Here is a 13,900-nt window from a genome sequence, read left to right as displayed (position 1 = left end):
TGTCGAATGATGAGGTGATTTCTACAGCGAGCATTCTGACTTTCCTCCAGTTCACCTTGAAGGAGATGCGGATGGTGACCTCTGACCTCTGAGCTTCAGGCCTGATGCAATAATTCTCCATATGCTGGATTGGTCCTGCTCTGCATTACAGCAGACGCTCAGCTGAACATATGCAGAGCTTTTAGACCCGACAACACTGAGACAGAAGTCAGAGGTGGAGAGAGAGAATCTCCAGCACAAAACAAACACATTCCTTCAGAATATTTTTATTTTAATAAAAATAAAAATAATAAAAATTTTATTTTATTTTATTTTATTTTATAATTTTTTTGTTTTATTTATTTCATTTTACATATTATTTTATAAAAAATTTTATTTTAATAATTCATTTATTTGTATTTTATAATGACTTTTAATTTGGATTTATTTGTAAAACAAACACGCAATTCAATATAATTAATTGAATAAAAATTATATATATATATATATATATAAATATATATATATATATATATATATATATATATATATATATATATATATATATATATATATATATATATATATATATATATATATATTTTTTTTTTTTTTTTTTTTTTATGACAACAATATATATCATTGTCGTCATAGAGAGTGGGCGTGTAACCCCGGTGTCCTGGCCAAATTTACTCCATGGCTTCACAATCTTACCTATCCACTGAATTGGCTCTAACATCATCTCTCCACTCCAGCTATAGCAAGTGTGTGGTGAGCAAACCGTGGTGGTGTGGAGAGACTGCCCTTATGATTCTAAAGCAGTTTGGGTGTATGGCTATACTTGATAAATTCGCTATATAAATACACATTACAATACACTACATTAAAAAAAAATAATAAAAGATAAAACTAAAATTAAATTAAACAGTAAACTAAAGTAAACTGCAATAACAATAAAACTTGAAGAATTAAATCAGTAATGTATAATGTTAAAACTAAATATATGTTAAATATGTTAAAACTGACATAATATATATATATATATATATATATATATATATATATATATATATATATATGTATAGATTTAAAAAATTAATAAATAAAATAAAAAAATAAAATGAAATTAAGTTAAAATAATTAAATTAAATTTATTGGCACACCTACAAAAATAAGATAGAATAAAATAAAACAAACTTAAAATAAATTAAATTTATTGGCACACCTACAAAAAGAAAAGAAAAGAAAAGAAAAGAAAAGAAAAGAAAAGAAAAGAAAAGAAAGTTGAAACCAGTTTAATTTAATTTATTGGCACACCTAAAAAAAAATAAGTAAAATAAAATAAAATAAAATATATTGGCAGACCTAAAAAATAAAAAAAAATAAAAAAATTTATTGAAACATTAAAAATTAAACAAAATAAAATAAAAAATAATACAATAAAAGAAAAGAAAAGAAAAGAAATTTAAAACAAATTTAATTCAATTTATTGGCAAACCTAAAAAAATAAAATAAATGCATTGGCACATTGAAAATAAAACAAAATAAAATAAAAATAAAGAATAAAATAAAATAAAATACTTGGCAAAAATATTGACATACCTAAAATAAATAAATAAATAAATAAATAAATAAATAAATCATTTAAAAATAAATAAATAAAATAAAACAATGCTGTAAAAATAATTAGCATTAATTCCACAAAAATATATTTAAATATATAACAAAATAAAATCAATAATGTATAAAATAAACTGCCTGACACACACACACACACACAGCTCAGTGTCCATGTGAAAGTAAGCAGAGATTGATGAGCAGTAGGAATGAGGATCCATCAGCTCCAGCAGCCATGCAGAGCAGAGCAGCAAAACAGCAATCGATAACAGCTTCTGTTCCAAATGTAGAGCAAATCAAACTGATTCAATTCAAACGCCGCCGTCCATGAGCTAGAAGGACGGAAAAAAAAGCACCTCTCATTGTCCTCCAGGGTTTGGCTTCACCTTGCTGAATGTTCATTAATGCACTTGATTGGTTTCCTCCGCTTACATCATTTCCTGCAGTGCATGTCGAGCGCGCTGGTTCGGGACATGTGAAAGGCGAATTATTCACTATATACATTTTCTCATTAAAATGCATGCGGCTCTTCAAAGCGAGACAACAATGATACCATCTGTTGTGTTTGAGCCGGACTGAGAACGCAGAACAAAGACGCTGGAAAAACTGCAACTATTTAAACACTCAAGGTAGTGCAGGCATTCACAAATATACTGTAAATAATGCACCGTTCAGTGGAAAGTGAATGGAGTGAGTTTGTGACAATGAAAATGCACTTAAAGAAACAATGCAAGGAAGATGTTTAATGGATGCAATGGTACAAATCAAAGCAAAGTGAAATAGTGTGTAATTATACATAAAATATAATGCAATACAATAAATCAAATAATAAAAAGTGAAGGAAAATAACATGTAATAATAGAGAACCAATTTAAATTAAATAATGAAAGCAAAACATTATAATGTGTAATACCAAACAAAATAATCAAAAAGCAATAGAAAATAGTGTGTAATAATATATGATAAAAATAAAATAAAATGATAAAAGCAAAGGAAAATAATATGTAATAAAAATAATGAAATAAAATAAATTAAAATAATCATAAAACAATGAAAAATAGTGTTTAATAATACATTATAAAATGTAAGAAAATAATAATAAAATACAAAGGAAATTGTATTTAATAATACAGAAACAATAAAATAAAATAATAAAATACAAAGAAAAATCATATTTAATAACAAAAAAATTAATGAAATAATTAAAAAGCAAAAGAAAATAGTGTGTAATAATACAGAATAAAATCAAATTTAAAAAAAATCATAAAATAATAAAAAAAATAATAAAAAGCAAAGAAAAATAATGTAATAATAATAATAATAAAGAAAAAAATAAAATGACAAAAAGCAAAGGAAAATAATAAGTAATAATAAAAAATAAATAAAATAATCAAAAGCAATGGAAACTAATAAATAATAATACAGAAACAATACGTTTTAAAAAGTTTTAAAGTTTTAAAAAGCAAAAAAAACATGTAATTATAGAGAACAAATTAAAATAAACTAATAAAAAGCAAAGGAATGTATGATAAAATAAAATAAAATATAAAAATAAATTACAAAAATCTGAAAACAACAATGTGAACTATAAAACATATAAAATGGAAACTCGTAGTTTTGACTGTAAATAAATATAAAATTGAATTAAAATATTTAGTTTCAGTTATATACAAATAACATAGATTATAATCTCATGATAATACAAAGGAGAATATGGAAAAACAGGACAAATTGCAAAATATAATTAAGTATTTTATTTAATATAACTATAAAACTATCGACAACACTTTAATCCATAAATAAATAATGAATGAATAAATAAATAAATAAATATAGGTTATTTTATGATATTTTATTTTATTATTATTTCTTCTGGGTTTTTAAAATGAAAGAAAATCTAAATACAACTTAATGCTGAGTAAAAATATTTTGCTGTTGTAAAAAAATAATAATAAACAACAAAAATCAATAAAATAAATAAAATAAAACAAAAAATAAAAGCAAAAAAAGGAAAAAAGAATAAAATAAAACAAATAAAAACAAAACATTAATTTATTCATTTTCTTTTCAGCTTAGTCCATTTATTAACCCAGTGTCGCCACAGCGGAATGAACCGACAACTTATCCAGCAAGTTTCACGCAGCGGATGCCCTTCCAGCCGCAACGTATCTCTGGGAAACAACCATACACACTCAAACACTACAGACAATTTAGCCTACTCAGTACAACTATACTGCATGTCTTTGGACTGTGGGGGAAACCAGAGCACAAAACAAAAAAAATAAATAAATAAATAAATATGACCAACATCATCTAACGTGTCTTTGCAAATACTACTTTGTCTAATTGTTTGAATCTCAGTCACTAAAACACACAGCAAACACACAAAAAACTGCAAACAATCCCAAGCGCGTCATCTTCCTTAAATATTACATCCAGCCACAGCCATCAAATATAATGAGAAGAGCAAGTATCGAGCGCATCTTTTTTTTATTTTCATCGATCCCGACTGCATCCTTTATCACCAACCAATTAGCATTAGTTGATTAACCAAGCCCATTACTCACCTAATCGTTACAGTCCAACCAAGAATCCATAGTTACTGTTAAATCTATAGGCGGCTTCAGTGAACAGACATGGGTAAGTAATTAGGCTTCTGTAGGGCACGACAGTCTTGTTTATTTACAACCGACAGCTATTTTTCTCTTCTCCAGCCTCAAGTGCTACAAACTTATGATGGTTAAGCAGATCTCGCAGGACATCCGCAGCTTCCAGGTAACCAAAACTAACTGATTATATGTTGTTTTTGTCTACTGAATAAGGCTGTTTACTTACAAAGTCCTTGAGTTTGTTTAAAGAAGTTTAAAATGAGTGCACACATACAATTACACTTTATAAAGAAGACTGACAGACCAACTTGATGAATGATGCTAGCTTGTGTTCATTTTCAATTCAGTCAGTGTCACTTCTGTCAAATATCTAGCTATATTAAGTATGCAGTTAGTTCCCTAATAAGAGCATTATGATGGCCTGTCTCCACTGAGTGGTACAGTATGATACAGTACGGGTCACCTTAATCAGGCTTGCGTTTCCACTGCCAAAATAGTACCCTTTTGGTGGGTGTGGTGTACGACAGAAAGTTTCAGACAACTATATTCTCGAGAAAATGTCTACAGTAAAGCTGTACGGGTTGTTCACATATCATACAAGAAGCACCTTTCACAAATCAGATGCTTTATACACATAAATATTTGTGCATAAATGTTCATTACTTCTATGAACAGCATTTGATTATACCTGCAGGTCAATGATGTTAAATAGCCTACTGTAACATCTGCAATTACATAAATTAAATAAATTAATGCAAAATATGACCACATACAGACCCTTATAGTCTTCAATATGTTACCAATTACAGAAAAACTACACACAGCATACATTTTGTCCTTATTTGGGTTCAAAAGCAACACGCAACATATAGCCTACAGTCAGAGCAAACCTCTCATCCGCATCTTTAATCTTCAGCAGCACTTGTAGCCTCTGTTAGAGAGTAATTCAGTTATTCCGAGTTCATAATAGTCCAAAAGGTGAGGATAATAGTTAAACATGGTAGCGTGTTTATGTCTGCTGCAATAATCATTTGCTCCTTTGATTTTTCCGGCTTCTCCTTTGTTTTTTTCACGCGTCAGTCTCGGGTTTGTGCGTTTCTGAAAGGACTTCAATAATCACACACACACACTAAAATAATGGTTCAAAGATGATTCATTGGATTTTAGGGTTGGCCGATGTCGACCAATATGGCATTGTCTGACGTCTAATGTGAATCATCGCGATGGACAATGGCAGCGTCGTCATAGGCTGAGGTAAATTAATTATTTATAAATAATGAATTAATTAATAACGGATTAATTATTTGTAGCCTACTGTTTCAACTACCTGACCCGCATGTTCTTTGTTTTGCCCATAAACAAATCATAAATAAATAAAAGAATCTATCAGGTAACGTGTCACAGCATCAGTAAACTGCTTCAATCTTTCACTTTCACGTTTGTGCTTTGTAATTTTAGCGAACACATTAGATACTGTTGGTTGGTTGTGCACCTATTTTTCCAACCAAGTTTGTCAAAGTCATAATAACGACACCGATCACTCGGCCTATCCCCTGAAAAAAGTGACTGACAGCTGGTCATTTGTGTGTAACTTATATTTTTAATTTATTATTTGATTACTTATGGGTAAGACAAAGGCCATGTGGGTCAGATAGTTGAAACGGTAGGCTACAAATAATTAATTAATAAATAATTAATTAATAAATAAATAATTAATTCACAGCTGCCTACAATGATGAATGATCAAGATCGTATAACCCTAGCTAACGTACTTAACCACGCCCCTCTAACTTCAATGTTGAAAACAAACAAAAATGGAGGAGGAGGTGTCTGTTAGGTAGTAATAACCCTTTTCCTGATCTTTCTGAATGAAATGCCTACTTCACCACATCCAATCAGCTAGCAGTAGAAAAACCAAGCCACGCCCACTGTTTTCTCATTCAATATTCCGTTTCTATAGGTCACAATACAAAAAAATAAATAAATAAATGGTTCATGCTGACTTTAAATACGCATAACATTGAAAATAAACCATCCAATATTCCATTGTTTCAATAAAAACCATAACAGAGAGCCAAATATAGCCTGTACCTTTGACGGAGGTGTTGGGCGGCGGGCCTTCGATGCGCAGGTTCCACGGCGGGTCTCCCTGGTTGGCGAAGTCCCTCATTTTCAGGTAGCTGATGGTGAGGCGAATGATGGAGGCCTTGTCCAGCTGGCTGGTGATGGCGGCGGGCAGAGGAAGCATCTTTGCTAGCTCGTAAAACTCAAAGTTCTCCTTGCCCCGGCGCGAGCGAGCGGCATCACGTGACTTCTCCTTCCTCAGAGCCTGCAACCTGGGTCAAACACAAGAGCGTCGCTAACATCAATGTCTGATAATAGTCAAAGCCTCGCACACTTTACATTCGTATTATGATTGGTAAAACATTAATACTTTATGTTTCAAATGTCTTTTTTTGCTTTTTTGAATGTCATATGTCATACTGTTGCTGTTTGCTACTGTTTCTACCATGGCTACCATAGTGCTGACATGATTTTATGTTTTGTTAATCTGTGTGTAGAATAATTTATCACACTGCTATAATAAATTAGCTCACTGCTACCATGTTTCATGACATTGTTAGCATGTTTGTAACATAATTTAACATATTGTTTTTATGTTTTTTGAATATTACAATTGCTATTAACTTAGCTATTACTATTAACTAATGCTATGCTAGCTCAGTGTTAGCATGTTTATAACACAATTTAACATATTGCGTTTATGTTTTTTGGATCTTATATTTGAAGCTGTTTGGTATTGCTTATGTTGTGGCTACAGTAGTGCTAACATGATTTTATATATCGTTAGCATGTTAAACATGTTTTAACACAATGTTTGTGGCATGCTTTACCACACTGCTGTTTTAAATTAGCAAATTAGCTGGTTGACCAGCCTGGTTTCAGAGGGGTTTTGACCATTTCCAGGCTGGTTTCCAGCCATTTCCAGCCTGGTCTTAGCTGGTCAGCCTGGAAAATGACCAGCAAAATCCAGCTAAAAGCAGCTTGACCAGCCTGGTTTAAGCTGGACGTAGCTGGTTTTGGCAGGGCTCCAAGCCTGGCTAGGCTGGTCAAGCTGGTTTTAGCTGGTCATCTCCCAGCCTGACCAGCTAAGACCAGGCTGGAAATGGCTGGAAACCAGCCTGGAAATGGCCAAAACCCCTATAAAACCAGCCTGGTCGACCAGGTAAAACCAGCCAACCAGCCTAGGCTGGTTTAATCTGTTTTTCTAGTAGGGAAATGATAACCTGTTGTTAACCTGCTTCTAGCATGACTCAACACACTGTTAGCATTGATTTAGCATACAGTAAACATGTTTATAGTAAGATTTACCACACTGTTCATTTAGCACATTTTTAGCCCATTGCTACCATGTTTCTAGCAGGTGACTAATACACTGTTAACACAATTAACAAACATGATTATGCTGGTAAGAAATGTTTTGATGCTTGTATGCTGGTCTTGCTGGTCTCAATGCGGGTCTTGCTGGGTTCTATGCTGGTTTCAATGCTGGTCTTGCTGGTCAGGACTAGCACTGAGACCAGCACTGAAACCAGCCAGACCAGTATCGACACCAGCAAAACTAGCATTGAGAGCATCAAAACCAGCATTGAAACCAGCAAGACCAGCATTAAAACCAGCAAGACCAGCATCAAAACATACCTTCAGCAAATACTGTTTTTTCAGCAAAGTTGGTAAAGTGTTTTAAGGTGCTAGCATGATTTAACACTGCTACTGTCTACTAGCACATAGATATCATATTTTAGCATGTGGCAAGCACATAATAACATGTCGATAGCATGCTTTAACATAAATTATCACACTATTCATGGTTAGTTAGAATAGTTAGAAAGATATAGCAACATGTTCCAGTTAGAAATACAAGGGAATCTGAGTCAGAACAACCTAAAGTTCATCTCTATTGTAATTTATTGCTATATATCCCAACATGCCTTTCTGTTTTCAACACTGCTGTTCGCAGCCAAACAAAAGGCCCAGGAGAGCGGGTCTGTAACTGAACTCAATCGTTCTTTGTCATTGACTGTATATAGGATCAAGAGCACATCTCTGTGCCAATCACAGACGGCCAGGCAAACCGCGGTGTTGTGGCGCTGGGCCGCAGCAGGCTAAAGTTGCAGTCGCACCGACTTTGTTGTGCTCCATCGGGAGGCCTCAGCTCAATTGATTCAGTCATTGGAATCCAGAAGTGGGTCGAAGTTGTGATTAGCTTTGGCCCGGGGTCTCGTGAGACGGCCCTGTGAATGACTTTCACTGCTGCCTTTTTACCACAGACACACAGACAGCCGGCCAGAGATCTTCTTTCCCCGCCAAGTGCTTCAACAAAGAGAAAGAAACACAACAGCAAGCTAAAGCTCACCTGCGATGCCCAAAATACACACACGCGCTCCCACACATGCCTGCACGAAAACAACGATTTATTATAAATTATGACTACTGCCTTAAAGTGTTTCTGTTTATTTTGATTTACAACTCTGCGCTGAGCATTTCTCTGTATTTATTTCCTTCTGAATAAAATTAGTCGCTTTCTGGCAGCAACTGCATGCAATTCAATGCAGTCTGTACACTGGAAGGCGACATCCCAGAATATGGAAATACAGTAAATATGGAATATTCCACATTAGCAAAACAATTTATACACTGTCATACAGAGGTATGCAGAATGTTAGAAGCAAAATATGATGGATATTAGGAAACCAATGCCCAGAAATAACTCATTATAATAAATTACAGATGAAACAAATACCTATTAAGTTATGATTTATGCAGGGTCATTACTGTTAACTAAAACTAGAACACGGACAAAAGATTTCTGCTGCTTCTGAAGTAAAATATGTTAATCTATATATATAATATCTATATATACTCACCGGCCACTTTATTAGGTACAGCTGTCCAACTGCTCGCTAGCTCAAATTTCTAATCAGCTAATCACATGGCAGCAACTCAATGCATTTAGGCATGTAGACATGGTCAAGACGATCTGCTGCAGTTCAAACTGAGCATCAGAATGGGGAAGAAAGGTGATTTAAGTGACTTTGAAAGTGACATGGTTGTTGGTCTGATTGTTTCAGAAACTTCTAATCTACTGGGATTGTCACACACAACCATCTTTAGAAAATAGTCTGAAAAAGAGTAAATATCCAGTGAGCTGCAGTTCTGTGGGCACAAATGCCTTGTTGATGCCAGAGGTCAGAGGAGAATGGTCAGACTGGTTCGAGCTGATAGAAAGGCAACAGTAACTCAAATAACCACTCGTTACAACTGAGATATGCAGAAGAGCATCTCTGAACACACAACACATCCAACCTCGAGGCAGATGGGATACAGCAGCAGAAGACCACACCAGGGCCACTCCTATCAGCTAAGAAAAGGAAACTGAGGCTACAATTTGCTTAGGCTCACCAAAATTGGACAATAGAAGACTGGAAAAACGTCTGGTCTGATGAGTCTCGATTTCTGTTGCGATGTTCGGATGGTAGGGTCAGAATTTGGCGTCAACAACATGACAGCATGTTGCCTGCCTTGTATCGGTTCAGGCTGGTGGTGGTGGTGTAATGGTGTGGGGGATATTTTCTTGGCACACGTTGGGCCCATTAGTACCAATTGAGCATTGTGTCAACGCCACAGCCTGCCTGAGTATTGTTGCTGACCATGTCCATCCCTTTATGACCACAGTGTACCCATCTTCTGATGGCTACCTCCAGCAGTATAATGCGCCATTTTATAAAGAATAAACCATCTTAGACTGGTTTCTTGAACATGACAATGAGTTTACTGCACTCAAATGGCCTCCACAGGCACCAGATCTCAATATAATAAAGCACTTTTGGTATGTGATGGAACGGGAGGTTAGCATCATGGATGTGCAATCAACAAATCTGCAGCAACTGCGTGATGCTATCATATCAATATGGACCAAAATCTCTAAGGAATATTTCTAGTACCTTGTTGAATCTTTGCCACAGAGGATTAAGGCAGTTTTGAATGAAAAAGGGGGTCCAACCTGTTACTACTAAGTTGTACCTAATAAAGTGGCCGGTCAGTGTATATTCAATGCAATGTACAAAAAATATGTTCGCATTTTTTTTTCTAAACATTGTTGTAACACCTTCACAGAAATCCTTTGAAATGCATTCAGATGTATATAAATCACATCCACCAGCTTTTTATTCACAAAGCACACCATTTTATTTCACTTAAAACGCAAGTAAATGCGCAGTGTTTCAGCTAATAATGCACGCGGCGCAGGCTGTCTGCTGTTTACATTCTCAGCTCTCGGGTCCATGGTTTGAGCCCATTGATTTATGATTTTCAATCAAACAACTCACAACAGCCGCTTTAATGCTTCCAAAACACAACTGCCCACTTTCTGTAGCGTTCATCATGTCAAGCCATTCTGAATTAAGTCGGAAATAAATCAGCCCAGAGCTTCTGCGTTCCCCGTTGGCCGACATTTAGATTAATTTTTTACCACCATAAATGCTAAATCAGTTATAGCAAGTGCCGAAAGATGGGGAGAGAAGAATGCCTTGATGGATGAAAAACGACTGTTGCCGGAGAAGAAAATCAGCAGATATTGTCTTCACATTTTAGCACTGAACAAAAAAAAAAGCAACATAAAATATGAAATGGGGCCGTGCCACAAGAAGCAAACATATTCTGCAGTGCTTAATCTTGATGTAGTCTCGCAATTCCTAGTAACGCTCAATAATTCCCAAGCAACTTAGAGCAAAAAGCAGCCCAAAAAGTTCCATCGATGACGTCTCGGAGATGCCTTGATCAATTTTAATCCTCTATAAAAACTATGACTTCACCATCAAATATAGATTCGGCTCCACGCCTTTGCATACTAGCGATGGATTTCAGTTCTCAGTGGTGTGGAGCGATGCAACACACAAATAAAAACACCATTTGATGGTCTGATGCTCAGACAGTATATAAAGCCGGTTGTAATGGTTGTTTGGATGCAAAGTGCAACAGAGCAGCAGAATTTCATTTGTTCCACAAACTTGGAAGGCATTACGCCGGTCCTGACAAATATGAGGTTAGCTGACCTTCATTTTGGTGACATGTTTATTACGTACTACAGGAAAAACGCAGCAAACACACAATCCTGGTGATAACACAGGCCCTCTTGCGGGACCTTTCAGGAAAACGGGACGCAACTTTGTGTTGTGGCTCTTGAGTAATGAGCGCTGTGCTATTGAACAGCCTGTTTTCTGAGTGAAAATTTATGTGCGGCGCAGCGATTTTGCCGTTTTCTGCTTTCTGCTTCCAGGCTGGTGCAAAAAAAATACCCTGCAGTGAACATAAATGCACCGTAAACCTTTCGCGTTCCTGAAGGGTTAGAGCTTATCCCCATGAAAACGTCATATAATGGTAAATAGTCAATCGGTGTCAACACATTTTCATTGGAAAGACACTGGAATCAATACAAAATGGCATTTAAAAGCCATTTGCTTCTGGTATGTGACGTTTTTAGAGTAAATGTACAGTAGGGCAGATTTGATTGTATCTGAAGCTGATGGGATCATGAATGGTGTGTGTGGCAAGGCAGGTGATTGGAGGGGCTTGATGAATATATGTAAAAAAAACTAGTTTCAGGGCTGGATCTAATCAATATTTGGCTGATAGGATCGTGAATAGTGGGTGTGGCAAAGCATGTGATTGGAGGAGGTGGATGATTAGATGTAAACAAACTAGTTTCAGGGGTGGAACTAGTTAATGTTTAGCTGATAGGACTGTGAATAGTGGGTGTGGCAAAGCATGTGAATGGAGGAGCTTGATGAATATATGTAAATAAACTGGTTTCAGGGGTGGATCTAATCAATATTTGGCTGATAGGATCATGGAAAGTGGGTGTGGCCAGGCATGTGATTGTAAAAGGTGGATAATTAGATGTAAACAAACTAGTTTCAGGGTGGATCTAATCAATATTTGGCTGATAGGATCGTGAATAGTGGGTGTGGCAAAGCATATGATTGTAGGAGGTGGATGATTAGATGTAAATAAACTGGTTTGAGGGGTGGATCTAATAATATTTGGCTGATAGGATCATGAATAGTGGGTGTGGTCAGGCATGTGATTGGAGGAGGTTGATGATTAGATGTAAATAAACTGGTTTCAGGGGTGGATCTTACTAATATTTGGCTGAAAGGATCTCAAATAGTGGGTATGGCTAGGAATGTGATTGGAGGAGCTTGATTTTTAGATGTAAATAAACTGGTTTCAGGGGTGGATCTAATCAATATTTGCCTAATAGGATCATGAATTGTAAGAGTGGCAAAGCTGAGTGAAGCCATGTGATTGGAAGGGAGGGGCTTGATGACATCAGCTGTCAATAAAATGATTGCAGGGCTGAATCTAATTGAAGTTTGTTTGTGATTATTAGAAATTGATAGGGTAATGTAAAGTAGGCATGGTAAAACGATGTCAACAATGTAAAGGAAGGAACTTAAAGGGATAGTTCACCAAAATCTGCTATTATTTACTCACCCTTGGCTTGATCCTTCAGTTTAATGGAAATAAAAAAAAAGACATTTTGAAGAATGTTGGAAACTGCTAACCATTGATTTCCACAGTATTTGTTTTGAATACGTAAATGGCAGAATTTTCATTTTCAGGTGAACTACCCGTTTCAATTATATCATTCATTCATTTTCCTTTAGCTTAGCTTTAGCTTGCTCCACAGCGGAACAAACCACCAACTATTCCAGCATATGTTTTACGCAGCAAATGCTCTTCCAGCTGCAACCCAGTAGTGGAAAACACCCACTCACACAGACATGAATACACTTTGGCCAATCTAGTTTATTCAATTCACTTATAGTGCGTGTCTTTGGACTGTAGGGGAAACTGGAGCACCCGGAGGAAGCCCACGCCAACACGGGGAGAACATGTAAACTCCACATAGAAGTGCCTCCTGGCCCAGCCGGGACTCGAACCAGTGACCTTCTTGCTGTGAGGTGACAGTGCTAACCACTGAGCCACAGTACCGCATAATGACATCTTCTATCTAAAAAAGCAAAAGATGTTTTGGGTGGATCTAATCAAGAAGCCAGTCCTGACTTATAAATTATGGAATTATTAAATGACTGAACGAATGAATGTAAAGGCCTGTGCACAGAGACGTTTTTTGCTGGGGTTTTCCTATCGTTTAACACCTTGTGACTAATTAAAGGACGTCAATGTGATCGTGCACACCAACGTGCAAAAAGGCCAGGTGTAAAAGCGCCATTTTTAAAGAAACGTTTCATGCTCGTTTTTTTGTTTTGCCGAGCTGCGTCAAAACCTTCTTCACCAATCAGATTGGCACTTTTATTCACGTGCATGGAGCTGCTGAAGTTACAGTAAACAGCACTTGGAGGCGCTCAAGTGCAAAACTGTCAATGCAAGCACACATTGAAGAAGATGCCCATATAAATAAGTGTGTCAACTTTGTCTTCTTTTCTGTGTTACAAGCGGGTGTCAGAAGCCATCTTACGTCAAGGAGTGATTTTGCATACTCTTCTGCTCGACGCCAGTGAAAATTGCTTGGGTTTGAATCCAGAAAAACGTCTTGAAAAAAGCGGACGATAAACGGAAACGAAAAGCGTCCTGGTGTGTACGAGCCTTTAGACTGAATGAGGACAAAA

The 13,900-nt window shown here is 35.8% G+C and overlaps 1 protein-coding gene across 10 annotated transcripts in view; it reads right to left on the bottom strand.

Moving 5' to 3' along the window:
• The window catches only part of npas3 (neuronal PAS domain protein 3), a 609,585-nt gene that overhangs the window by 398,716 nt on the left and 196,969 nt on the right, over positions 1-13,900 (bottom strand). For all 10 annotated transcript variants that reach the window (XM_087289921.1, XM_087289922.1, XM_087289923.1 and 7 more), the window contains one exon: positions 6,297-6,541. In XM_087289921.1, the coding sequence (XP_087146047.1) occupies positions 6,297-6,541 (245 nt within the window). The remainder of the gene's footprint in view (positions 1-6,296; positions 6,542-13,900) is intronic.

This window comes from Danio rerio, chromosome 17 (assembly GCF_052040795.2).
Source record: "Danio rerio strain M-AB ecotype USA chromosome 17, GRCz13ab, whole genome shotgun sequence".
NCBI lineage: Eukaryota > Metazoa > Chordata > Actinopteri > Cypriniformes > Danionidae > Danio > Danio rerio.
This window is presented reverse-complemented; position numbering and strand designations above follow the sequence as displayed.